Source organism: Sceloporus occidentalis, unplaced genomic scaffold, assembly GCF_023333645.1.
Source record: "Sceloporus occidentalis isolate IW3139 unplaced genomic scaffold, rSceOcc1.0.p SCAF_9, whole genome shotgun sequence".
NCBI lineage: Eukaryota > Metazoa > Chordata > Lepidosauria > Squamata > Phrynosomatidae > Sceloporus > Sceloporus occidentalis.
Genome location: NW_028316989.1, coordinates 37,017,789 through 37,045,529, shown reverse-complemented (window position 1 = coordinate 37,045,529; position 27,741 = coordinate 37,017,789). Strand labels below are relative to the sequence as shown.

The 27,741-nt window shown below is 42.9% G+C and overlaps 2 protein-coding genes across 4 annotated transcripts in view; one reads left to right on the top strand and one right to left on the bottom strand.

Moving 5' to 3' along the window:
* Nucleotides 1-6,099, top strand: part of FBN1 (fibrillin 1) — a 195,480-nt gene extending 189,381 nt beyond the window's left edge. For all 3 annotated transcript variants that reach the window (XM_089538802.1, XM_089538804.1, XM_089538803.1), the window contains 2 exons: nt 477-654; nt 4,825-6,099. In XM_089538802.1, the coding sequence (XP_089394928.1) occupies nt 477-654; nt 4,825-5,214 (568 nt within the window). In that variant the 3' untranslated portion in view covers nt 5,215-6,099. The remainder of the gene's footprint in view (nt 1-476; nt 655-4,824) is intronic.
* LOC149307280 (deoxyuridine 5'-triphosphate nucleotidohydrolase-like) overlaps nt 5,288-27,741 on the bottom strand; it is a 69,309-nt gene continuing 46,855 nt past the window's right edge. Inside the window, exon 6 of the mRNA XM_089538808.1 lies at nt 5,288-5,614. Within this exon, the coding sequence (XP_089394934.1) occupies nt 5,588-5,614 (27 nt within the window). The 3' untranslated portion in view covers nt 5,288-5,587. The remainder of the gene's footprint in view (nt 5,615-27,741) is intronic.

Here is a 27,741-nt window from a genome sequence, read left to right as displayed (position 1 = left end):
GCTCTGAAGACATTTCTTCATTTTGGGGAAGGGAAGTTATCCAAGGTTTACCTGATCTGGTTATTTCATTTCATGCCTGCATGTTGTTAGATTTGGATGTTGAACTGCTCTTCTTCTTTTGAGGTGCAGCAACTATCCCCATTCTTATTTCTTCCTGTGGTACTCAATATTCTATTAAAGAAGTAATGCCAGGAACCCATCTACTCTGTTAACTGAGGCATAGCTGTATTGTAACTTCCTGATTAATAGCATTCAAATTATTATTCTTCACTGTCTCTCTTGATCAAAATGTCTGTGAGTTCCTACTAAATAAACTGGTATAATTCGTGTAAAGCCACAATAGTTTGGTAAACGAATGCAAAGATTGTGTAGCTGCTCTGTTTAAATTGGAGCTGTAATGAATCTGGTTTTGATGTTATTACAACTGGTACAGAGAATGCTTTGGCTGATTTTCTTCTGTCTTTTCCTTTCCTTAGGCATTGTGTTTCTGGCATGGGACTGGGAAAGGGTCATGGCCAAGACTTAGCAGTCAGTGGTGAAGTCGATGACAATTCCCTTTCTCCAGAAGCTTGCTATGACTGTAAAATCAATGGCTATCCTAAGCGGGGTAGGAAACGACGAAGCGCAAATGAAACAGATGCACTTGATGCAGAGGTAACTTGCTAATTAATCTTCTTGGGATGGGTGAAGGTTATGTAACTCCCTAGGAGTCTTTATTATTTTACTTCTTTATCTGTGAGGTAGCTTTTAAACTGCTATTAAAGTTGGAAAGTAAGTCCTTTGGCATTACTTACCGTCCCACACCATCTCTGTCTCATTGCTGCCTTGCCATCAAATCATTGTTACAGGCACATTTTGTCATTGATGGGGGCAAGAGTCCAAATGTACTTCGATAGCATTAGTCCTCAGGTGTGATAAGTTCTTCCCATGGCAGTTCTGGTATTGCGCAGTCACATGGTGTCAGTGTCTCCTTCTCTTCTCCATCCCCATCTCCCCTCACTATTCCCAAGCAGGCTTATTTTCCATTTTTAAATTATTATTTTATTTAAAGATTGTATTAGCATACCTCTGGAATTGCGGTTTAAAGAAACCCAAATCTGAAAGGCATGTTGGATAGGGCATAGGGCTAAAAGGTGGAGTTAGGGAGGAGGACAGAAGACAGTCATGCTATTGAAGAGGCATGCAAGACAGAATGCTCCCCAAACCAGTTCCTTTTACTAGTCCAATCATTGCAAGAATAGGGCTTGTGTGATAAATGCCAAAGATACCATAGCTTGCTTTTATTGTTTAAGATTCAGATGTTTATTATTTCTTTTGAATGTTCCCTCATAATGTGTGTCCAGAATGCACTTTATTAGGGAGGTTCATTGAAAACTTCTTACATCTCTACATAATAAATGACAGTTGTGTGTCATGTCCCCCAGTGATAGGTAAGTGTGGAACAAATTGATGTAATGTGATTGCATTCTCTCACCTTAGTCCACATAACTGACTACTGTTGTTAACCTTGGGAAGAAGGGAAGTTGAAGAATGGTTGCCATTTCAGGGCATTCTTGTTTACTGTCACGTCGACTTCACTTTTAGTGAGCGTTAAGGCTAGAGTTGCTGGTACCAACCCCGTATTCGACTTACATCTGGTTCAGCACTAAAACTAAGATATTCCAGAAACTCCTTTATAATAAGTCAAACTATTTGACTATAGAGATTACCCTGTAGTATGTAGAGCAGATGACACATGTTTGGTGTTCATATGACCCCAAGATTCATGTTTATACAGGTGCGACTTAAGCTTTTACTAAAGTGTGGCTATTTGTAAGCAGAAATCTAGTTCCTCTGATACATGGAGCTTGGGGAATTTTGCTGTAGTCTGCGAAAGCTTATGCCACACAAAACCAATATGCCTTTAAGCGGTGGCTCTCAGAAATAGTTGGAGGAAGGATGTGTGTGAAAATGAAGCTCAGATGCTGTGGCAGCTGCCTTTATGAAGTTGTTGCCAGTTGTTCAGAAGGGTCGACTTTCAGAGGTTTTCGCTTATGTGCTCATTTCCTGTGTCATGTCAGCACTAAAACTTGGGGTGCCCACCCAGTTTTGAAGAAAGAAAAATTGATTGTAATATAAATTAACATCTAAATCACAAGCTATTGGGGTTATTTTTTAAAGACCACAGTTTGCCATGAGCTGTACAACTGAATTGCTTCTACCTCCAAAAGAGTTAACATTTCCCTCTACAAAATTCATTTTATCTGGAAGTCAAGTCCAAATATGTAGTGATTCCAGTACATATGATTGCTTCAATATTTGTTAATATTTGATTAGATACCCTTCTCCATACTCTGTAATTTGGTATCGAACACAAAGATGTCCATATAATTCAGATTGGTGCGCTTTGTGTATCTTTCATATGCCAAGCCCAGAAACTCTGTTAAGCTTGAAATTACCACAATATAATTTAAAAGAGAAGTTATGTTCAGGTGGAAAGTAAAAGATAAGGTATACTTTGACACATTATTCCCCTTCCCATCCAGTGCCTTATTTTGCCAAATGAGGATAATTAAATATCCCTGGACACTTTTTTTGTTGCATAATAAAGTAATTTGACAATGTTCAGGGTTTCTCATGCAGACGTTCTTATTAACTGCATCCACTCTTCAAACAAAATAATCAGATATAAAATTTAGTGGTACTTTAGATAATCAATTATAAACGTTAGTGGTATTTCAGACTGATTTCTATCAATGACCCTGGATATCAAGCAAAAGTAATCCCTCTCTGAAAGGACGGTGTGCTTCTCTTGTAGTTTTACCACAAATGGTAAAGCTGGTATTTTTTAATTGCATTTCAATAACAATAACATATTTTGTGAGTCACCTTTTGTCCTGACCAAAATTCTCTCTGCCTTGTTTTCGGTTAACAGGATCAAAGAATTAGAAAGTATGAAAAGAATAGCAATTTTTAAAAGCTGGCTTTGTCAGTTAATGCATAACATTAGTATCATTGTTTGGATGTTGTAGGATTTGCCATACGGCCAACACAGCTACCCCTAGATGTTTTTTTGCAGAACATTAGGATGTAACATGTTTTTAGTAAGTTATTTTGGCAGCAGGTTAATTTAAAGAAAGTTATTTTGGCAGCAGATTACTTTTTGTTACAGTGCGCCCTTCCCTTACGTGGGGGATCCATTCCGGACCCCCGCCCGTGTAAGGGACAAAAGTGTATGCTTGAGTCCCATTAAAAGTAATGGGGCTTGTGCCTGTGGCACGATGCAAGGCGCGTGCCACAGGCACACACCCCATTGCTTCTTCCTGACGTGCCAAGGCTTCTTCCGGCACAGGCTTCCAGCATATGCTTGAAGCCACGTAAGACGCACCTGTGTATAATGTAGGCGCACTGTACTTTGTAGCCAATGGTGCAATACATTACTTTAGAACAGAATGTAACAGGTTTCTGTCTGTTATTCATTACTGTATGTGTTCTGATTCAATTTGAGCAATGCAGGAGTGGGGAAAGTCATTTGTCTGGCTGCCTTTTGTGAGATGTTGTGCAGCTGACAAGGAGCAAAAGAATGAGAAGAGGAGGTACCAAGGAAGGAGGGGACGGGAAAGAACATATTGAAAACATAAGCTGTACTAGTAACTTAAGTTAGCTGGGAATTTTGAAAATATTTTTTAAAAGTGACATTGCCTTTTCTGCTATTCTGTTTTGCTCCAGTGAGAGAGACCGTTGCTTGCCAGCACTGCCACCAGAAAAACTAAGTCAGTGTGGCTGCATGGAGGCTGGCCTGTTGGGTTTTCGTAGTAATGAATAAAGTAACAGGTTCCTTTTAAAAGTAATATTCCAAGCTCTGTTTAAACCTGGTAAATGAATCAACATTTATAGAACATCATGATGTAATAGTCATTTATTTGCCACCACCTGCCAAGATGCACCAGATGTATGTATGTTAGTTTAACAGTCCTAAAACTTGGCTTGTTGTTGTGTGCCTTCATGTCATTTCTGACTTAGGCAAACCTAACACCGAGTTTTTGGGGGCTGAGGGTTGTGACCTGCTCAAAGTCGCCCAGTGGGTTTCCATGGCCAAGCATAGAATCAAACCCTGATCTCCAGAGTTGCTGACCAACAGTCAAACCACTACACCATGCTGGCTTTCTTACCCAAATCTTAATTTTTCATTCTGAAAACTAAGGATATCTGATACAGTTGGCCCTCTGTATCCAAGGATTCTGCATTGATGGATTCAACTATCCACGGCTTGAACATATTTTTTAAAAATCTTGATTTTGCCATTTTATATAATGGGCACAATTTTACTACACCATTGGATATAATGGGACTGAAGCATCCACAGATTTTTCGTATCCATGAAGGGTCCTGGAACCAAAGCCCAGCAGATACCAAGGGTCTACTATATGTCTAAAAGCCATGGCTTTAAACCAGAAATGTTAACTTTCGGGTCACCCTGCCAATGTGCAATCTTTCTTTCTTTCTTTCTTTCTTTCTTTCTTTCTTTCTGTCTTTCTTTCTTTGGGCAACTGTTTAATGTATATGTTGTATGTGTGCAAAGAAGGAAAATACTTATTGCTTATTCAGAAATAGTTTGCCTTGTTCAGAAACCTCTGTATAAAATTTTCAATTGGTCCTACAAATGTTAGCTCCAACAAAAGGATGCCAAATCCCTGAATTAATAATGTTCATGCTATGTAAATATTCGGAGTACCTGTATATTTTAGGCATCCTTCAAACTGTGTCAATACTTGAAGTGATGATTATACTAATTAATTAAAACAGCAAGAAGGGAGAGATTGACCTTTGTTGTTTCTTTTACAGGATCAGCCTGAGACGGAGGCCGCTGTTAACCTTGCCAGCTGGGATATTGAAAAGCCAGCTACCCTTTCTTTCAACATCTCTGATATTAATAACAAAGATCGTATCTTGAAACTGATCCCTGCTCTCACAACACTGACAAATCACAACCGATACTTAATAGACCATGGGAATGAAGGAGGTTTCTTTCGGATTAATCAGAGAGAAGGAGTAAGCTTCCTTCACTTAACAAAGAAGAAGCCAGTGCCTGGAACATACTCATTACAGATCAGTAGTATTCCACTTTATAAAAAGAAGGAACTCAACCAGCTTGAAGATAAGCATGACAAAGACTACCTCAGTGGTGAGCTAGGAGACAACCTGAAAATGAAAATTGAAATTTTGCTTCATTAATTCACCAACCAGAGACCGATAATTAAAACCAAAGATAGCTAGGCAAGACTTGAATGTTTTATTTCCCAATAAGGTTCTCCATATCACAGGTACAATCCTTCATGAATGCATTTGAACACGTGAGCACTATTCCATTTCGACATAAGCAAGGTACAAGAAGAAATCTGTAGCTCACAGCAACCACTTTCTCAGGCTTCTTGGAAAATGTATACTTTGATATGCTGAACCTTGAATAGCAGGACTGCTGTTGGAGGTTGGCCACAGATGTCAAAAAGCTATCAGCAGGGATTCAAGAACACAAGTTCCATCAATGGATTCTTCTGTTTGTAAAATCAATCTTAAAAATCTGCTTCTTCAGCTACATCTTACTAGGTCAGCCGTTTATGATATCCTTTTGGTGCTAGAAAAAAAATGTCCATTTAGATTTTATAAATGCACTGTAATATGTACATGACTTAGAAGCCAAAGAAATTGCAATTACTCAGTCTAAATGCATCAATCAACCAAAGTTTAGCTCAGTAGTTTATTTCAGTTATACCTATAATACAGTACATGTAAATTAAAGTGTGTGTATACTGTAACCAAGCTATTTTTATCCATGAAGCATTTGTAAACTAGATTAATAACACCTTCCATGCGAGGGTTTATAATGGTGCTTATAAGAACAACTACTTAACTGTATACACAAATCTGGTGATGAAATTTCTGTGACAATCAAAATGCACTGAGGTCAGTGGGGATCATGAAACATTCTCAAAATTCACATGACACAGTGCAAGCTGCAGTTACACCATGACAATGTAACACATGTCAAAGAGTGCCTACCATGATTCATATCAAAAAGGGTTCAATGTCAAATGTCACAATAAAACAGTTCTTTTTTTAGTTCATTTTGTGGCTTCCTGTTTTTGCTAAAATTGCACCAAAGCAGTACAGAGAGGTTTCATGCAGATCTGGTTTAGGAGCAGAATGGGCAAAAAAAATTGCAAAAACTCCTTATAATCTCATGCAATACACCTGGAAATCTTAATATTCATGAGACTAACTGTGACATTTCATTGCTGTATTCTGTCTGATTGCAAAATTTGTTTATTCTGCCATGCTTGCAACACACAAAATTCTCAGCAATCGTTGCTTGTTGCTTCTCCATCTTCCTAGGAAGCACAGTTTTCAGCGCATCTGAAAAAGTGAGTTCCACGAATTGAAATGTATTATGTATGAGCCAACCAAGCTCTTGTGGTCTCTTCCAACTCTACAGTTCTATGATTCTATGAAGACATGAAAATTTACATTGATAACAAGCATGTAGTATGTTAAGGTTTAGCTGGCATGACTGTGTTTTGAAACTGATACTTTTAAGTTTTGTGCCTGGAGGACCAGTTGCCTTCCATGTTTCTTTTCTTCAAGGTGCTTTACTTAATGATAAACCTTTTCACAATATGTAAATAGAGCTTGCCAACTTTGGTTATGCTTACTATAATAATCTCCATCAATAGCACATGATACTTTGTTCATTTCAGATGCTTCTATTATTTTGCATAGCCAATTGTCCATAGAAGGTATTTCAGCCGTTTCCAAAGTTTGCGCCAGCAAAGTTCTTGCAATCGAAATCATGTATAAAATTATTTTCCAAAATTTGTTTCTATCAACAATTTGTATACTTTGTAACATATTTAAAAGATACAATTCAGGTATAAGCTCAAATGATATCTCCAATATGTTACAGAAATTTCCAAAAAAATTTCCACCACACATGAAACCAGGATCCATAGCTTTTCTGACACTTCTAACATATAAGGTTGCAGTTTTTATAGATTTTTGCCAGCCTGGCTGGTGTCAGATGCCATTTTTGTCTTCATTTTGAAGACGTTTTCCCTCATATTCTGGTTTTTAGTAAATCTATATGTGAATATGCATAGATATAGGATGGGAGACACCTGTCTGAATGAAGATTACATGTGAAAGGGATCTAGGAGTCCAAGTAGACACAAGTTGAACATAACAGTGCAATGTGGCAGCTAACAAGGCCAATGTGATTTTAGGCTGCATCAATAGAAGTATAGTGTTTAGATTAAGAGAATAGTACCACTGTATTCTGCTCTGGTCAGGCCCCACCTGGTATATTGTGTCCATTTCTGGGTACCACAATTTAAAAAGGATGTGGAGAAACTGGAGCGTGTCCAGAGAAGGGCGACTAAAATGGTGAAGAGTCTGGAAACCGTAAAGCCCTATGAGGAACAACTTAGGGAGCTGGGGATGTTTAGCCTGGAGAAGAGAAGGTTAAGAGGTGATATGATAGCCCTGTTTCAATATTTGAAGGGATGTCATATTGAGGAGGGAGCAAACTTGTTTTCTGCTGCTCCAGAGAACAGGACAATGGAGCAATGGATGCAAGCTCCAGGAACAGATATTCCAGCTCAACATTAAGAGGAACTTCCTGACAGTAAGGGCTGTTTGACAGTGGAACACACTGCCTTGGAGTGTAGTGGAGTCTCCTTCCTTGGAGGTCTTTAAGCAGAGGCTGGATGGCCATCTGTCAGGGATGCTTTGATTGAGAGTTCCTGCATGACAGAATGGGGTTGGACTGGATGGCCCTTGCGGTCCCTTCCAACTCTATGATTCTATGATTGTCTAGCTTGAATCCAATTGTCTATATGAATTTCTCTCCTGATGTCCTTGGCCCATCTGCTCATATGGTCTTTCACTATTTCTTCTTCTAGTTCTCTTTCTAAAAGGGCTCTGTATAATTTAGAAATTAGTTTTGGTTTGTCAGATAGTATTATTGTGTCAATCTCATTTTTTTTAATGCCTTGTTTTTTTCTGGTCAAGCTTAAATATGTCCTGTAATTGATTATATAGAAACCAGTTTATCCTCTGGTCTATACTTTGTATAGCGTTTGGATCTTTTAGTTCTACTGTAACCTCACCTGATACTTGTTTTAAAATGTCGTCCTATCTCAGCCGGTCTTTGGTTGATTTATCCATCCCAGAATCCCACAATATTTTTAAATAATTGTTATTTCCCTAATTTCTTTATCTATGACCATCTGTCTTTATAATATCATTAACGGATCCCAGATGTCGTTTCTCTCTATAATTGTCTTATCTTTCAAATACATCACCAGTTTGTCCATTTCCGTTACATCAAATGACCTCAACACCAATCAACTATAGAGGAAATTTCTGAATTTTTCTACTGTTACCATGTACAAAATTGTTTTCAAATGTTTTCTACTTTCTTTTTTATCTATTATAGTCAATATAATAGAAAATCAATTCTTTTGAGATGTGGTGCTGGAGAAGAGTGCTGAGGACTCTGTGGACAGCAGAAAAGACAAACAAATGGCTCAAGCCAGAAATCTCCCTGGAAGCCAATAAGATGAAACTGAGGCTGTCGTACTTTGGCCACATCACGAGAAGGCACTACTCATTGGAAAAAACAATAATGCTAGGGAAGGTAGAGGGAAGTAGAAAGAGAGGATGGCCACATGCTAAATGGATGGTCTCTATTGAAGAGACCATGGGCATGAATTTACAAGACCTGAGCAGAGCAGTGAAGGATAGGGAGACTTGGAGATGTCTCATCCACAGGGTTGCCATGAGGTGAGATCGACTCGAAGGTGGTTAACTACAAAATTACAATAAAATTAAAACATTCCAATTTAAAATCGACCAGATAGGCCAGCTGGAAGAGATAAGTCTTTAATACTGTTTTAAATTCAAATAGCATGTTTAGCTATCAAATCTTTCCCAGGAAGTCATTTCACAGTCTAGGGGCAGCTGATGAAAATGTCCTCTGGATGACAGTTCAGTAACATCAAAAATTCACCAAACAGTTATCCCTTTATTGGGCCAAGCAAAATTTATACTATACATGTTGCAAGCTTTCGAAGTTCCACTGGCTACTTCATCAGGCAACGGATTAAAGGCCATACAGGAGGAAAAAAAATTGAAGATGGTAGTCATAGGCTTGCATTTTGCTCTTTGTTCTCAGTTCAGGTGGTAAAGAGGGATATTACTTGCAGGCTGGCACCTCCTCATTCTGGCCATGTGGCTCCTGGGAGATTCTCAAAGCCCAAGAAATTTAACATCCATTTGCAAAACAAAAAGAAACTTACTTTGCAATCCAGTATGTCTCCATCCTTTGTGAAGCAGAGACCATTGAATTTCTCAAAAAGTCTTCATGCTTTTGCATCAAGAAGACTTTAAGTGGTGTTGAGGTAGAACATGCACCAAGGGAGCACCGTGACGCCTCCTGCCATGTGATGGAGTGCACAGCATCATGCGGCATGGGGAGGGTGTCGGGGTGCACGGCACGTGGTCACCACATCCCCACTTTGCCCTGATGCCGGCATTTATCACCGGTCTGTTCAGGGCCTAACTCATCTAGCCTCCTGGAAATACTATACAAATTAATGGGACTGTTCTGAATAGGATGAGCTATGGTCCTTTAAAATCAATTAAATGGATACCCCTTTTGTCCAGAAGAACTTGTTCCAACCTACTATTCCTAATATGTTATGCCATTTTGAACTAGTATATGTTTCTGTGTTCTGTTCAAGGACAGTAGGCTAATTGGAATTCGACTAAGGCATGAATGGCCAGGAATATAGTCTTATTTAAAACTGGCTTAGTCTCAATGGTTTCCATTTAATGATATAGGAGAAAAGACATGAGTACAATATAGCAGTGTTAGAATATTTTGCCCAAGTCCTAGCTTTTCAGCGGTGAGTGTTACAGGGAAACATATAGTTTTCCCACGAACTGTATATTATTGCTGGCACATGAGACAGTTTATAACAAAAGGAGCCAGTTTAGCATATATAATAGAGTTTAAGAAAACAATGTGTGCGAAGGTGAAATGCCTGTCAAAGGGAAGGAGAAATTTTGTCCCCAGAGACCCAGGAATTGCTTGCCAAGCAGAGAGTTGGATACATTTTTAAGCCAGTGTTTTGCAGCTGAAGGTCACACAAATATGAAAATGTCTTGGCAAAGACACTTGAGTTTTATGATTTAGCTGAAGTCATAACAAAATAATTTTGTCTGTACCAACTTAGAGGAACCAATATTCTTCAGCATGCGGCACTGATACTGCTGAGACCTATTTATGGTATAAGAATATTGTGTTTTCAAAGGTTTTTTCCCCCAGCAAATGTTGACTCTTTCAAAAAACAAATTGATTTTAATGCCAGTCATTTGCTTATATTACAAATGCTCTCTTTTTTGGCATTATACCTCCCACAGAGCTCCAGCTTCATTTCTTACAGTTGTGTCTTGATGTGTATCTTATCAGAGACCTCCAAGGTTTTTCATCAGAAAAAAGGATTCTGAACAAAGGTCCACAGAAGAGGTCCTTCATGCTGTTTGGATGCTAAACTTAGGCCCCATACAGACAGGCCAAAATAAAGCTGCTTTGGGTCACTTTGGAGGTATGCTGTTTAAATGATGCATGCGTACTAAGAGTCCAGAAGCCACGCCAAAGCCATGATCCAGCCCTAAGGACTGGAGCGCTGCTTTGGTGCAACTTCCAGACTCTTCGTATGCATGCATCATTTAAACAGCATACCTCCAAAGTGACTCGAAGCAGCTTTATTTTGGCCTGTCTGTATGGGGCCTTACTTAGGTTTGCAGGCATTATTAGATCCAAGCATCCAAACCGATTCATTTATGAAGCAATTCTTTGTACACACCTTCATATAGATTTGTGGTAGCATATAGGATTTACCTAGTTGGTTTTGAAAATACGTTCATTTGCTAAGAACAAATTCTAATATGAGGCATCCACAAATCTATCTTTCAGCTCACCAGGCTCTGCTGTTTGCTGGAGTGTGACTTGCACTGCAACTGGGGGAAAGAAAGGCACACAGGAGTCTCTCCTGCCACTTCTTTTCTTTCCCAAATATCAGCAGCAGGGAGATAAGATCACACTTCTCCTTTGAACCTGACATTTTAAGAGAAAGTCTGAGATGATTCAAACCACGGAGAAGCAACTGCTCTCACCTTGGTTGCAGGAGGCAGAAATGACAGGGGCTGCCACAGGGAATGGTGGACTCTCCTTCAATGGGGATCTGAGATAGCCATTTCTCAGGAGTGCTTTAATTGTGTGTTTTTGCATAGTGGGGAACTGGGCTAGATGGCGGCGTTTGGGCGAGTATTTGGTGTCACAACTGTAAATGTGAATTACAATATTAATGTAGTAAGTCTGGTTTATAAATACAGTGGGCCCTTGCTATCCATTTGGATTTGGTTCTAGGGGCTCCATGGATAACAAAATTTGTGGGTGCTGAAGTCCCATTATATACAGTGGCATAGTGAAATGGTGTCCCTCATATCAAATAGGAAAAAATAATAATCAAATTTTACATTTGGAATTGATATATTTTTGGAATATTTTCAAGCTGCGGATGCTTGAATCTATGGATAAAGAATCTGTGGAGATGGAGGACCAATTGCACTGAACAAGATTCCAGCCAGTCTATAAACCCATGTATTATTTTGTAGGTTATAGGTGCCCTACCTTGCTTACTGGAGCAAATCTAACTGCAACAATGAAATAATCAAATGTGCAGCCAAAACAATGCGAATGTGGTTTTTTTGGGGTGTTGGATGGGTAAACACTTCAAGCGAATCTACCAAAGTATGTGGAAATAGGTTAATATTGCTTCTTAAATTGTCAAGAGATCTTCTAGAATTTGCCCAGAGTTAAGTTGGCATCATGCTATAAAACCTTCTGCCATTACGAACAATGATACAGTCCATAATCCGAGTAGCCAATAAAATATTGCATAGCAAAAGACTGGCTTCACATTTTCTGATGTGCGCTATCCAAGAATATACAGCTACACTGGAAGCAGTAACCTAAAACAGGTGAAAGCAAGTTTTAGGTTTAATTTCAACCCCCAACCCATCCCACACCAGAATAGTCAGGGTTTTCAGGTTCATGAACCTCTTATTGAAGCTGGGCTCATTTTCAAGAACTCCTGGACTGTGATTCACAAACTGAGGCCAAGGTTTGAATCAATTTGGAATAAAATTCAGGTGAATAAAGGAATATTTATGCTGTGAGACAGAAACCACACAAACTTTGGCAGCTTTGCTTACTTTAAACGTAAACCCAAGAAGTTACTGGCTGTACCTTGCCTTTGATTTTTGAACCTGAAAATAAAACAGTGGGCTGAATGAAAAGGAGCCATCAGCAAACTATGTATGAGGGAGATTAATTTCCTTCAGTAAAATACTTCCATGTAGGAAATACCACAAGACCTTTCATAACTTTTATACACGTGGGAAATAGGCTTTGGAATCAATGTGCAAGATTATTCCCTATACTGAGGTGGTGTGTATAGAAGATTTTAATATTTTGTAGATTAAGATTAGTGAAAAATTTTCAGAGGACTCATTGTTAGTCAGTACTTCAACCTAATGTGCCTTGCTTGCTATGCATGAAGCTGAAAATGAATTTCTCAGTGTCCAAAATCACAATCTGTGAATTGTTGTTACATTTTTATATGCTACATTCACCTAGGCTTGTATAGACAGCCTTCTACTCTGCATGCTAATGTATTTCATGGCAAGTTGTACAATAAAGCAGCCCACAAAATGCCCTGTGACCTTTGAAGATACCTCAAAGATCGAAATAAAAGGGCTAAGATCCAAAATGGTGCTTCAGCAGTATAAATATGCACACGCACATTGTTCCATTGCATCAGCAGTCCCTAGTCATTCTTTGGATGAGAGCACAATGTGCATTGGTCACTTTGCTAGCTCTCCCACATAGTAATGTCATGGCAACTCTTTGCTGAATACAGATAACTGTAAAACTGCTCAGTTTTGTTTTCCACAGACCTAAGTCCCATACTGAATTCCAGCCTATGTTTTGATGTTAGCAGGCATGGTGATAAGTGTAATCCCAAGAATTCCCTATTGCTGAACAGCTATGAAGCAGATTAATGATCAGTTTTTGCAATCATTGGATAATGTTTCCTGGATGTTATTTAGCTGTGAAGGAACAGAGCTGTCAGTTTTCCATGTTTGTTTCACAACTATGTAGGCAAGGCTAGTCTCCTGTGATTCCAACCCTTGACAAGAATGCTGGTGTCACATTACAAGGGAAAGACCCTAGGTATGAAACATAAATTATGTTTCAGAATATATATGTTATTTTACAGTAAATTATGTACTTTGAATGGTAGACTCAGACAACTAACTCATCCCCAACTCAAGCTGTTGCTTTGCATGCCCCTTATTCCTGTAATTGAGAATATGTGCTATGGAATAAACAAGAACTAAAGCTATTACTCATAATTCTTCATAAACGGTGTAATGACAAGTGATGGGAAGGGTTTTTTTTTTAACTTTCTGGTATGTTAACAGCTCTAAATTATTAGGGTGGGAAGCAAATGTCAATGGTACATGAAAGTTCTTGGTGCAGTATTCACATTTGTTCATGCTTTCACATCCACTGTGGCTTATTAGTTCATGGGAAAGATGACAAAAAAGGGAATTAAAAATCAGAGAGTGAATCCAGCATCAACAATTGGCCTCTATTATAACAGGAGAAAAATAAAATCTGACCTGGGTGGTTGAGAGGTGTCAATATTGCCTGATGAATTCCACACAGGGAAGAAAGATATATAGAATAAGATTTCCCCTGGGAGATGCAATATGCTTTTGACACAGCACATTCCAATGGAGAAAATATGATGTACAGCACATTCCTTCAATAGCTGTGTCCCCCAATTTCTGCTTCAGAGAGCTGGTGCTTTATCTGTCAAAGGAAAACAACATCTCCTCCTCCATCTCCTTGAAGTAGACAGGATGTATTTTCCAAACAGAGCTTGGAAAAATTGCTCTGAAAAGATTGCTGGTTGGGAGATTCTGAGTCTCCAAAAGTGAGGGCCATATTCTACATTGCCTACTTTGTTAGGAATGCACAATTAAGAAATGTCTCCTGGGTCTGATCATCCCCCGGTTTACTTTACCAGCTAAACTGAGGTTTGTTCCATTGGTGATCAGGGTACAGGAGGATATTCTACTCCCTCCCACCAACAAATAAGGCTGCAAAAATCAGAAATTCTTGATGCAATTCTTTCTTGCAGCCTTGCTTGCTGGTGGGAGAGAATGAAAACCTCCTCATCCTATGCCCTGGTCACCAGCTGAACAGATCTCTCTATCTTGGTGCAACTGCTGCCTGGTAAAGTAGGTTTGGGAGGTATTTATGATGGTGGCAATAGTGCCACCATTGAGACTATCACATGTTAGTGATTACGGTATAGCTTACACATCTCTAACTGCAATACAGAATGCCAGCCAATATTTCCAAATTCTTCCCCACTGGCTATTCAGGGCAATGGAATTCAAGCACATGCTGCAGCAGCAACTGCTTGTAAAAGGGTCCAGAGTTTATAAGGGGTATTTTCAGTTCCATGCAAGGCCTGCCCTCACAAGCCTAAAAGCTAAAGCCCCATGGTAACCCTGATGTTCTGCATGTAGAAGATCAATCTGCAGCATTTCCAGGTCAGATTAGGAAGGATATTATGCCAAAAATTCATGCAACTCAGCATTGTGTCTATTGGTAGCAAACTCAAATGTCTGTGGGAAACTCACAACCAAGGTATAGGGTGACAGCCTTCCATAATTTGTTTTGTTCCAGAGGTATACTGCATGAGAACATGAAGGCTGATTCACTACCCAATATTAATATATTCTAACACTAATTTTATTTTCTTCAACTCATATAAATTTTACATGAAGCATTATGGCTCTCTCTTCCTTGGCGTTTAGCACACAGAGACTCTAATATTCTATGTTGTAGAAAATATAATTCTCTTTCTATTTTGCACATAACTTTCCCCCCAGCGTTTGGAGGTTTGGTGATAGCTAACTGAAGCACTGCAAATGCTGAAGGGCAAAGCATCCATGCTTCCAAATTAAAGACTTCTCCTACAGCTATACGAATTACATTAATTGAGTTGTGGCTAGCTTCAAAACCTGATCACTGCCCAATGTGTAGTTATGTGGGAATTCTGGTTTCTGGAAGAGATGTATGTTCCCAAGCTGCTTGGGTGTGTCTCACATGTCGAACATTCATCACAGAAAGAACAAACTGTGATGTACCATTGTCCTATATCCTCGCTGGGACATTGCTTAGCAACAGTTCAGAACAAAGTATGGGAATGACCTCGTGGAATAGAGTGATTCAGGGCATGAAGTTGAAGAAAAAGGAGAACAAACACACCCAGCATGGCCAGGAACAGTTCCCTGTGCATATTTGAAACAACAGCATTTGAGACCATTACATTCACTGATAATACATAGTTCATCTGTGGCTAACACCCCTAGATTTTATTGGAGAAATGTACAAATTAATCAGTTTTGTTGCAACTTGATTTAAAATAACATAGAAAATGTACTCCTTGGTTTGTTAGAATTCATAGAAAGAATTCATGGAAGCTGTTCATGTGGGCAAAATGGATATTTTTACTTTCAGAAGATGATGAATAAGAAACATAGATGTTTTCAAGGAACATCTAGGCTACAGAAAATGTCTCAAGCTTTGAGTGACAGATGAACACAGCAATTCAGCTGTATCCCCAGCCATTTAATTTCATTGCCTGTTCCAACACAAAGAAATTTGGGGTTTGTTAAAATGCCCATAATGTAAGTTTCAAAAGTAAGTTTCAAAATTGCAAACAAACTTCCCATCCCCAAACTTTATAACCCTTTATTCTAGAGACAAAGATGAAATTCTGGCTGGCTGGCAAGCTTGTCTCAGTTAGTGGAACTTGGTAGCTCCAGTGTCAATGGTATCGTAACTCCTGTTGTTCACAGAATCATACAATCATAGAGTTGGAACAGACCCCAAGGGCCATCTCGTTCAACCTCTTGCCTTGCAGGAACACAGTATCAAAGGCCCCCCCCCCATCAGTTGGCCATCCAGTCTCTGTTTAAAACCTCCAAAGAAGCAGACTCCACCACACTCCAAAGGAGTGTGTTCCACTGGGCTTCCCTCTCAAAAGCTCCCTGTCCTACTTACCTCTACTGAGGGCAGCACAGCAGGGGAATACACAAAGGAGTAGTCCAGATTCCAGTCCAATGGTTGTACAATACCAATCAGTCAGTCACAGCAAAGGGCAGAGGCAAGAGCGTAGTCACAAGGCAAGTCCAGAGGTTGGGTAACTTGAATCCAAGAGCAAACAACACAGGAACAACAAGGCTGCACAACTGTTAGTTGGCTGCAAAGAACCTCTGCAGCTGGAGGTCTTTTAAAAGGCCTGTTTCTCTCAGCTGAAACCTATTAGTTCTCCTCTTGGCTTCCAGCCTGGAAGGCCTCCTCAAGGACTCCTTGACCTGCCTTCTCTGCACAGGTCCTAGCACCTGCAGCCTAGAGTCCATAGAGTCTGTTTCTCCCTCTGCAGCTTCCTGAGCCTGCTCTGGGACTGCTGATCCAGACAACCTCAGATCTGCTCTGTCTCAGCTTCCTCCATGTCTTCAGAGTCTGAGTCCTGTGACTGTGCCTCTAAGTCAGGCCCAGGGCAGTCCATGATACTCTCCTGTTACACACCCATGTAAAACACCCGTTCGCTTCACTTGTTCACCAAGCTCCACCACCGAGCTCAAGAGTCAGGGACTATAGCTACATAGAGCACTACTGGCTGCTAGTTCCTTCTCCAGGGAATCTTCCGACTCACTTGTTCTGAGCAAAAGCCCTGCCTCCCTGAGACCAGGTGCTCAGGACCTGGGTCTACACCCAACAGAACAATTGAGCACACAGTCACACGTCACCACAGCTCACCAAAACAATCAGCCTTGACCCATCAGACAAAGGTGGCAAAGTACACAAGAACAATAGGCAATACTGCACACAGAAGCAAGCGTCTTCTTGGCCAAAACAAAACAACCAGCCTTACCCCAACTGACTTCAACCTTGACTGAGCAAACACTCCCAAAAGACTCTCTGGGACTGGAAAGTTAGTTGCTGGTAGTTCCTCCTCTCAACAGGTCAGTGGCTCAGCTGAAGCCTTGCCCTTTCAGACCATGTGCTCAGGGAGAGGCCAGGGCCAAAAGCAGCCAAAAGTCTCCAACAAGCCCCTTAAAGAAAATAAACAATGAAAAAGTAAAGGAAGACCCCTCAAAAACAGCTCCCAGCTCACTTTCTGCTCTCTACTCTGAGTCTTCCTTGACTAATTCGACGTGGAGCTGGTGCAGAAAGTGCTTAAAAAACTGTTGGACAATCATATTTATGTAAACCTTTTAAAATGCAAGTTTCGCGGAGATAAGTTGGATTACCTGGGCTATCAGATCTTGAGTGAGGATGGATGGAGTGGAAATGGACCCCACAAAGCTCCAGGACATGATGGGCAAGGACATGCCCAAAACCAAGTGCCAACCTCCGAGCTTTTTGGGCTTTGCTAACTTCTCCCAGCAGTTCATCCTGACTTTTGCCCAACTAACCCTGTCCCTAAGTGATTTGATTAAGACTAAGGACAAAAAGGGAAATGAGGAAAAGAAAAGAAAAAAACAGTTTTTGAATCTTGTGGAAGTCAGGGTGCCATGAGGCTTTTGAACACCTCAAAATGTTGTTCACCTCTGAGCCCATCTTAAAACACCCTGATCCCATGGAGTCTTTTGTGGTTCAAGTCAGACATGGCAATTGGGGTGATTTTGTTACAAAGGGACAAAGAGGCTCCGTTAAGACTAAGGCCTGTTACAGACAGGCCAAAATAAAGCTGCTTCGAGTCACTTTGGAGGTATGGTATTTCAATTATGCATGCATCCTAAGAGGCCAAAAGCCACACCAAAGCCATGCGCCAGTTCTAAGGACTGGAGTGCAGCTTTGGTGCGGCTTTTGGACTCTTAGGACGCATGCATCATTGAAATACCATATCTCCAAAGTGACTTGAAGCAGCTTTATTTTAATAATAATAAATAAAATAAAATTTTTATTTATACCCCGCCCTTCCGAGTGATCAGGGCGGCTAACAAAATGCACCAAAGTGCAAACAAGATACAAAATTAAAAACACACATTAACAACAACAATCCTTAAAAACAATAAAAAACCCCTAAGCCCAACCTCACGGCCACGAGAGAGGAGGGAGGCCCACAGGATGTTTAGTCGGGGAATGCCTGGTTAAATAGGAAGGTTTTTAAGCCCTTCCTAAATTGGGCCAGGGTGGTAGATGAGCGGAGCTCCATGGGCAACGTATTCCAGAGGGCTGGGGCAGCTGTGGAAAAGGATCTTCTGGCAGTAGCAGCCAACCTAGCCCCAGGCACCTTCAGGAGTTGCTGCCCAGATGTTCTGAGGGTGCGAGGCGGAATGTACGGGGAGAGGCGGTCCTCCAGGAATCCTGGGCCCAAGCCATTTAGGGCTTTATAGGTGATAACCAACGCCTTATATTGCGCTCGGAAGCGAATGGGCAGCCAATGGAGATCTTTAAGCACGGGTGTTATATGGCTGGTCCTGGAAGCACCAGTGACCAGTCGTGCTGCCATGTTCTGCACCAGTTGCAGCTTCCGAGTTTGGTATAAGGGTTGCCCCATGTAGAGTACGTTACAGAAATCCAGTCTCGAAGTTACCAGAGCATGTACAACAGTTTCAAGGTCCCTCTGAGCCAGGTATGGGCGCAGCTGGCGAATCAGCCGAAGCTGATAACAGGTACTCTTGACCGTCGCATTCACCTGAGCAGTCAGGTGAAGGGAAGAGTCAAGAAGCACCCCCAGACTGCGCACGGAGTCCTTCACGGGGAGCGTGACCCCATTCAGGACAGGTGGAACCACCGTCATTCCTGGTCCAGGGGAACCTATCACTAGTACCTCCGTTTTTTCTGGATTAAGCTTGAGTCGGTTTTCCCTCATCCAGCCCATTACTGACTCCAGACAGGCCACGAGAGGAGAGACGCCATCCCTGGTCACTGCATCAGTCGGAGACATAGAGAAAATGATTTGGGTGTCATCAGCGTACTGATAACCCCGCGCCCCATATCTCCGGATGATCTCTCCCAGCGGTTTCATGTAAATGTTAAATAGCATGGGGGACAAAATGGCTCCTTGAGGGACCCCAGTATTAAGGGCCCGCTCGCTGGAGCACACGTCCCCCAGCTGCACCATCTGGGACCTCCCAGAGAGGTAGGAGCGGAACCACTGGAGCGCAGTGCCCCCGACTCCCACCTCAGCCAGGCGCCCCAGAAGGATACCATGGTCTATGGTATCGAAAGCCGCTGAGATGTCCAAGAGCACCAACAGGGACACGCTCCCCCTGTCAATGCCCAGACGGAGATCATCGACCAAGGCGACCATGGCCGTCTCAACCCCGTGACCTGCTCGGAAGCCAGTTTGAAATGGGTCCAGATAATCCGTTTCATCCAAGACCGCCTGAAGCTGGATCGCAACCGCCCTCTCAATCACCTTCCCCAAAAATGGAAGCAGCGACACCGGCCGATAATTATTATGAACCAGGGGGTCAAGGGAGGGCTTTTTTAGGATCGGTCTCACTATGGCCAATTTAAGATCCGATGGGAAACGCCCATCCCTGAAGGATGTATTAATTATCCGGCGTAACAAGAGTGTCACCGCCGGTCCCCCCTGGGCCGCTAACCATGAGGGACAGGGATCAAGAGAGCAGGTTGTTTTCCGAACACTTCCGAGGATCTTGTCCACATCCTCGGTACTAACCGACTCAAACTGATCCAGTATAATATAGTCCACGGAGGCTCTGGACGCTTCTACCCTAGGTTCTGCCATAATGTCGGCGTTCAGACCTTCGCTTATACGAGAAGTTTTATCCACGAAAAAGTCGTTAAACAAGTCGCAGCAGGCCTTAGAGGGTTCAAGGATCTGGTTCAGGGCGGGAGGGAGCTGAGTTAGCTCCCTGACCACCCTGAACAACTCTGCTGGACGCGACTCCGCGGACGCAATACGAGCACCATAGAACGAATTCTTTGTTGCTCGTATTGCCTCTCCGTAGTCCTCTAACAGTTGGTCTAGGAGAGTCTTGTCGCTTAAGCGAAGGTGTTTACGCCAACGGTACTCTAGCCGTCGCAGAGCCCGCTTCCTCGCCCGGAGATCTTCCGTGTACCAGGGCTTACGCTTGGAAGCGGGCCTGAGAGGGCGCTTGGGAGCGATTCTGTGTATAGCCCCAGAAAGACCGGTATTCCAGATACCGGTAAGGGCATCAACAGAGTCGCCGTCATTTCCAACCGTGAGCCCCTCTAAGGCTTCTTGGAACCTCTCAGGTTCCATCAGCCTTCGAGGGTGGACCATCCTAATCGGTCCACCACCCCCGGGGGGGATCTGGGTAGAAGCCTTGATTGTCACCTCTACCAGGAAATGATCCGTCCATGACAAGGGGGAAATATCAGCTATTTCCGCCCACGGATTTTCCGCCTCCGAACAGAAGACTAAATCGAGAGTATTACCCGCGCAATGCGTGGGACCCTGTATCAGCTGGGACAGGCCCATGGCCGCCATGGTCTCCATGAATTCCCGAGCCGCACCAGATGGAACAGAGCTTGCCGTGAGGGAGATGTTGAAGTCACCCAGGACAAGAAGCCTGGGCGCCTCCAACATCAGCTCAGCAACGAGCTGTGTCAGCTCGTTAAGGGAGTCCGCTAATGCACGGGGTGGCCGATACACTAACAGAATCCCTAGACTGTCCCTAGCCTTTAGGGTCAGGTAGATACACTCGATATAGGTGGTCTGTCGGAGGAGGTTCCTGGTGAGGGACACGGTGTTCCTGTGTACCAAGGCCACACACCCCCCCCCCCGCCCACCTAACCTGCGCTGGTCCTTCACCGAGTACCCGGCAGGCAGGGCCTGAGCCCACACAGCATCCCCCTCAGGCCCCAGCCAGGTCTCGGTAATGCAAGCCAGGTCACACTTTGAGTCCTCCAGGAGATCCTGGAGGATGTGGGTCTTGTTCTTAATAGACCTGGCGTTGCACAGGAGCAGCGACAGGGTTTGTAGCACGGTTGGAATGACCCTCAGGTCCTTCAGGTTGGGAGAGGGACAGGAAGGCGAGATAGATATGACGCATCTATCCCGTCTTCCCCTGGAACGAAAGTCCCTTCTCCCACCGCCATACCTCCCCCTGCCCCACACAACCTCAATTGGGGCTCCGCCCACCAAGGTGATATCCCCGGCCCAGGCATCCCCCGCATCTCTATCCCTCCCCCACCCTCCTATGGCTGTTAATGGAGCAGGGACTAGCCACTGTAGGCATTCCCAGCTCCTAAGGCTATACTAGCCTCCTGCACCCGCAGCTGCGCAGCTCGGAAAACCCCCAGGAGGAGGCCGCCCGGCAAAAGGCACTGTCCCAGCGACAGTAGCGTCGACGGCGTCGATGGACCCTTGCACGAGGGGCAGAAGAAGAAATGTCCTCCTGGGCCGCTGCCCAGATGGAAGGGAGGGGACGGCAGCGTCTCTGACGGGGAGGCCGGGAGCCGCTCCGGCGGCGCAGAGAAGTCCTCTTTGGGCAGGTGCCCAGGTGGGAGGGGGCGGGCGGCAGCGTCTCTGGGAGGAGGCCGGGAGCCGGCTTTATGGGGCCGCTCTCACCGGCCCCTCCCCTCCAAAAACGCCGCTCCGGCGGCACAGAGAAGTCCTCCTTGGGCCGCTGCCCAGGTGGGAGGGGGCGAGTGGCAGCGTCTCTGGGAGGAGGCCGGGAGCCGGCTTTATGGGGCCGCTCTCACCGGCCCCTCCCCTCCAAAAACGCCGCTCCGGCGGCACAGAGAAGTCCTCCTTGGGCCGCTGCCCAGGTGGGAGGGGGCGAGTGGCAGCGTCTCTGGGAGGAGGCCGGGAGCCGGCTTTATGGGGCCGCTCTCACCGGCCCCTCCCCTCCAAAAACGCCGCTCCGGCGGCACAGAGAAGTCCTCCTTGGGCCGCTGCCCAGGTGGGAGGGGGCGAGTGGCAGCGTCTCTGGGAGGAGGCCGGGAGCCGGCTTTATGGGGCCGCTCTCACCGGCCCCTCCCCTCCAAAAACGCCGCTCCGGCGGCACAGAGAAGTCCTCCTTGGGCCGCTGCCCAGGTGGGAGGGGGCGAGTGGCAGCGGCCCAAGGAGCCCATTTATCCAGCCTCCCATTTATCCAGAAAATTCTCAGTCACAGAATATAATTGGCCAGTTTGGGGGAAAGAAGCCAAGGCTATATTTTTCAGGCACTTTTGGCCTAGTGGCATTTGCTGGAAGGAGCTTCTGTCCCCTTCAAGGCATGTAGTGACCATAAAAATTTGAGTCTCCAAAGATCTCTCAGAGGTTAAGCCCAACAAGATTAAGAAAGCAGAGTTCTTTTACAAGTTTAACTTCCAGTTAAAATACCTGCCAGGGGAAAAAAATCCTAGCTGATGCTACCACAACATGACAGCCAAAGGAAGGAGGTGGTAGACAAAATGTTCACCCTGCAGCAACTAGGACTGGAAGTGGTTACCTAAAGTCAAGTGACAGCCTAAGCCCAAAAGCCCCTCTGGAGCAAAACTTTCAGAAAAGCATGGCCAAGTGGATGGAAGGGGATGCTTGGCTCAAAGACTATGGAGAGGAGGTTGTTGTGTGCGACAACAGAATTCCATAGCCTTGAGCCAGAAAAGAGTTAAAGCGGTGCCAAAATGTGGATGCAGCCCTAGTGTATAAGGAGGGGTAAGCAGATGCTGGGATATGTTCCTGGGATCCAAGGTCAGCTGCCTGGCACTATGTGTGGGGAAAATGCAGGCTGTTGGAAGTTCTTATTGGTGAAGCTGTAACTTCAGATCTAGAAAGGGATGTGTTACTGTACTGATCTTCAGTAAACTCTCTCTGGTTTCACCCAAGAAGCATGTTCATTGAGTTGGATAGACACAGGGCATTAAATCCAACAGGTTTCCACGGCCAAGTGAGGAGTTGCACCCTGGTCTACAGAGCTGTTATCCATTTCACCACACTGGGTTCTACCTGGATTTTAATCCAGACTATAAAGGAACTATTTAAGATCCTAAACCCTGTCCTCAAAATTGGTCAACGTTTTGAATATTTTTGACAGTTTGAACAAAAATTTGGAGCAGATTTACTACTGCACAAATAAGCCACCAGTTGTTGCTGCCAATTTTAAATTAATGTTTCTGGCTTTTACACAATAAGGCAGGTATTGCAGATGAAGGTTTAAAACATTGAATTCTCTACAACCTGTCTACTTTCCCTTTAGAAGAAAATCCATGATTTTGAATTTTGTCATCCAAGCATCATCCAAGCACAGATGGCAGAGCAGGATCTCAGGTGTATTGGCTGAATCTACCAAGCTGAGCAGGAAATTGAGATTTTTCTCTCTCCAAATGGTAGTAATGGTTATTTTGTCTTGAATAGATGGCAATACCCCCCCCCCTTCTTCCTTTGTATTTGGCTACTAATATGTAAACCACAAAATAATCATGATAAAAGAATCCAGACCAAGCTGTTCAGTTTTCTTGATTATTTATTTTGTTTTGTCTAATTTCACCACAAACAAAAGCAACCAGGAAAAACATTTGCTTGACTTCAAAACATGCCAACTTCAACTGGGTTATTATTTAAGTATTCATTCAAGATAATTTATATGTGACAATGCTCAAAGTAGCTCACATTCAGTTTTGGTTACTTTGTTGTCTCCCTATGTAGGAGCTTCTTGCTGAATAGACAGAACAGAAGCTCCTTGTTGAATGTGGACATTGCAGAAATGCTCAATTCTATTTCATGCAGATGAAAATCTACTTAGGTAGAATTCCAGTCAACAGTCAGGTCAACTACCCTAATCAGATGCTAGCAACACATAAAAGCCACATGCCTTTGTAAACAGTGTGTAGAGAGATCTTGTAGCACCTTTGAGACTAACTGAAATAAAGACATTGGCAGCTTGAACTTTTGTAGACTTTAGTCTACTTCCTCAGACGCATTTGTAAACAGGTAAGCCTTGAATGATCATCTAAAGGACAACAGTAAGACCATTTCATAATCGTGTCATAATCATGACTGATTATTACAGATGGACTGCCTTTTCAAATCAAGGGAATTGCCAAGATGAATTGAAGAGGCAGGCAGGCTCAATATATAGTGCTCTCTACAGTAAGAACTCTGCACCACTTTACTCTTTAAATACTTGGGAGAGTTAGGGGCCAGAACTGCTTAGCTGTGGCTGAATGTGCCATTAATTGTTTTCCTCAAACCACTCCACAGATGCTCCTCTTATACATAATATAGTAAAAGTAGAAAAATAATAATTGCATGATTATTAGTCTGGGAAAGGAATTGCCTACCATTTTCTACGAATTATAAAACATGAAGTGCATGATAGCCAACAGGGGTGGAAATGTGTTTGTTAATGCCTTCATGTGTTTATTGCAGCGTATCACATTTCTGTACAATGTTAGATATCAGAGCTGCAAGTAGTCTCTCACAACAAGCCAGTATATGAGCCTACATTCTCTCAAATCTCCTTTTGATCAAGCATGCAGTATATTTGCAGCCTTACAAGCCCTGGTGGCACAGTGGTTAAATGCCTGTACTGCAGCCATTCACTCAAAACCACAAGGTTGCGAGTTCAAGACCAGCAAAAGGGCCCAAGCTCGACTCAGGCTTGCATCCTTCCAAGGTCGCTAAAATGAGTACCCAGAATGTTGGGGGCAAATTAGCTTACTTGCTAATTAGCTTACTTGCTGTTCACTGCTATGATTTTTGGAATAGCAGTATATAAATAAAACAAATTATTATTATTATTATTATTATTATTATTATTATTATTATTACTCTGAATGCATGCCTGGAGGAGATAATGGACTAGATGGAGGGAAACAAATTGAAGCTGAGTTCAGACAAGACAAAGATGCTTAATGTCAAGGGTCATAACCTAGGTTTGGAGGTGTGTCAACCAGTTCTGGATGAGGTTACACTGCACCTGAAAGACTGTGTTCACAGCTTGGGGATGCTTCAGTGGCCATCGTGAGCCAGTTGCAGGATGTGGTGGAGGACCACCCCTGTCATCAGCCAGGCAGCCACAGCAGGTGAGGGACAGATGGGGGATGTGTTTTAGTGAAGATGGAAATTTTGGAGGATGTGTAGAGTTCCTACATGACCTCAAGCTGCCCTATCAGGTGAGTCCGCCATTATTGGGAAGCGAGGAGATCAGGTAAGCAGCCTGGGCCCCCCATAACATCATCTTCACAGGACCCTGGAAAACAACACCTTGGGATTTTCCACAGGAAGGTTTGGGAGTTGCAAATAGGGGAACCATCACCTCCAAGTGTGAGACAATACCGATAGCCTCACCTTTGATGGGCCGGTGATCAAAGCAATGACCCACCCATCTCCCTGGTTGTCTTCCCTCATTTGTGTCAGCCCTAACTGAAATGATAATGCCATCTCGCACCTCGGCCCAACAAAACAAGGGCCATCAAACACCTTTGTCTAAGCTCCGGCCAAGCCATTAAGCATATCGCCAGAGGCAAGATTTTGCCTATAAGAATCCAGGGCTTTGCTACCTTCAGATTACAGCCTGGCTTCACGCCAGACTGAACTCTGATTCTAGCTCCAGACCGGCCTGCCTCTTCCCCGTGTCCCTCTGGCCGTGCCTCAGTTCCCCATTCTACCCGCTTCCTATGCATTGGATTCCCGGAGAAGACTACTGGAGTAAGTATCCCCCTAGTGATGCCTCGAATCTTTCCCCATCTTTCCCATCTTTATTTCCATTGAGTCTCGAGTGTGTGTGTTTGTGTGTATGTGTGTTCATTGCTGGGATTGTGTGTTTTTCCCCTTTCTAATATAATCAGACCTTAATTGAAGAAGCCTGTCTCTGTGCTACTTCTTAAGGGATTAATTGGTCCTTCCATATACAAATGTGGGAATAGGTCCTGAGTAGTCAATAAGAAGTCCTTCTCGACAATTTGAACTAATTAAAAAATTCCCCTAATTAGAGACTTCCTATCAAGCGTGGGTGGAATGGGGAGAGTGACAAGGTGGTCAGGAGGGGAAGGGTGAACAGTGAATACTCCTTGTCTGCTCGCTGCTTCTCTTTCCACCACTCAATCCCTTCTCGCTCTCTCTTCCCACGTTGTCTCCTCTGGAGTGGCTGCCTGCATGAAAGCATGAGTTTACATTTTCTGCTCAGGAAACATCAATTTCTGCATTTAAAATAATATTTCTGGAAGTTTGGGACACCATAAGTCCTGAACTGTGAATAATCTTTTAAAAAAACTGAGCAGTTTTCAAAGACTTTCTCACAGTGAGAAAAAGATTGCTAGAATTACTTACAACTTTATGTCTGAGCCACAGATATGAGGTGGTAAAGTCAGGGACAGCCTCAGGAAAACTGATAGTTATTCAGTTTTAATGCAAGAGAAGGTACTTATGGAATTTTCTACCACATATGCCAAAGTAACTTGTCTGGCGTGAGTATTAAGTACCCTGAATGACCAGGTGGGAGAGATACCGTTATCTGCTTTCTGAAAGGCAGCAAAATGTATTAAACTTCTCGGGGGGGGGGAATGTCTGAACAGGGAAGACTCTGCTAATAGTAAATGTAAGAGACTTCTCTTTGCTAAAGAACATTTGCTAGTTCCCTCTCTGCAGTTCCACAGAGTACACAAATAGTCATATTTTTATCAGCTCTTATACTTGGCTCCTTGGGTAACCACTCAGTTTTTCCTGTATGGAAAAATGTTGGCTCCAGTCCCACCTATTGCTGAGCTATACTTGTTAGTGTTCAAATTAGCAATGCTACTGGAAGTTAGTAAAGGGTGATATTTTGTATATAATACATAGTCACAGACCCCTATACACATACATTTACACACATACAATTAGTAATCAGGGAAATGGGAAAGGTTAACTGAACGATTCATGTATAATAGTCTAATTTATATGTCATCTGTCATATACGTTTTCCAGACACCAAGTCAGCCCATTTGTTCAAATTAAAACACATATTATCTTAAATAATACAAAACTGCCAAATGAGAATTGCAGTTCAACAGCTATTGCTGTAATCTCTCTCCAGAACACTGTTAGATTTCATTTCCTCAAAACTACTTCAGTATAGATAAGTAGGGCTGTGTTCTCATCTGGAAACAGCTGTCTGTGTTGCTATGCCTACCCAAAGCAAAAAAAATATCACCAAACTGATAGCAAACACATACAAGTTTTACAGAAGAAGAACACTGTAAAGCTAGTCAAAACAAAGCATGAGACATGAGGCCAAGACAGAGTATTGCACTGATACTTAAGTGTAGCTCCAATTGCCAAAAACACTGCCCAAGACAGTTTTGTATATTAAACAGCAAGCTAAAATGTACTTCACTATATATCTTTTATTGGCCATATTTAGCTGTTTTTTAAGCATAAAACAAAACAAATGCCTACATTTTATGTGCCTTTCATCCTTGTTCTTATTTTTAAATAAAGCATGCATTGCCCTTCACCAAGAGTTGCATATCTAGATCCAAGTAGGGACTTCCTTAAACTGGTGTCAAATACAATGCACTACATCTCTAAAGACCTTGCTCCCAATGTTTTAAAGAGCTTTTCAGTAGATTTACCTCTCTTC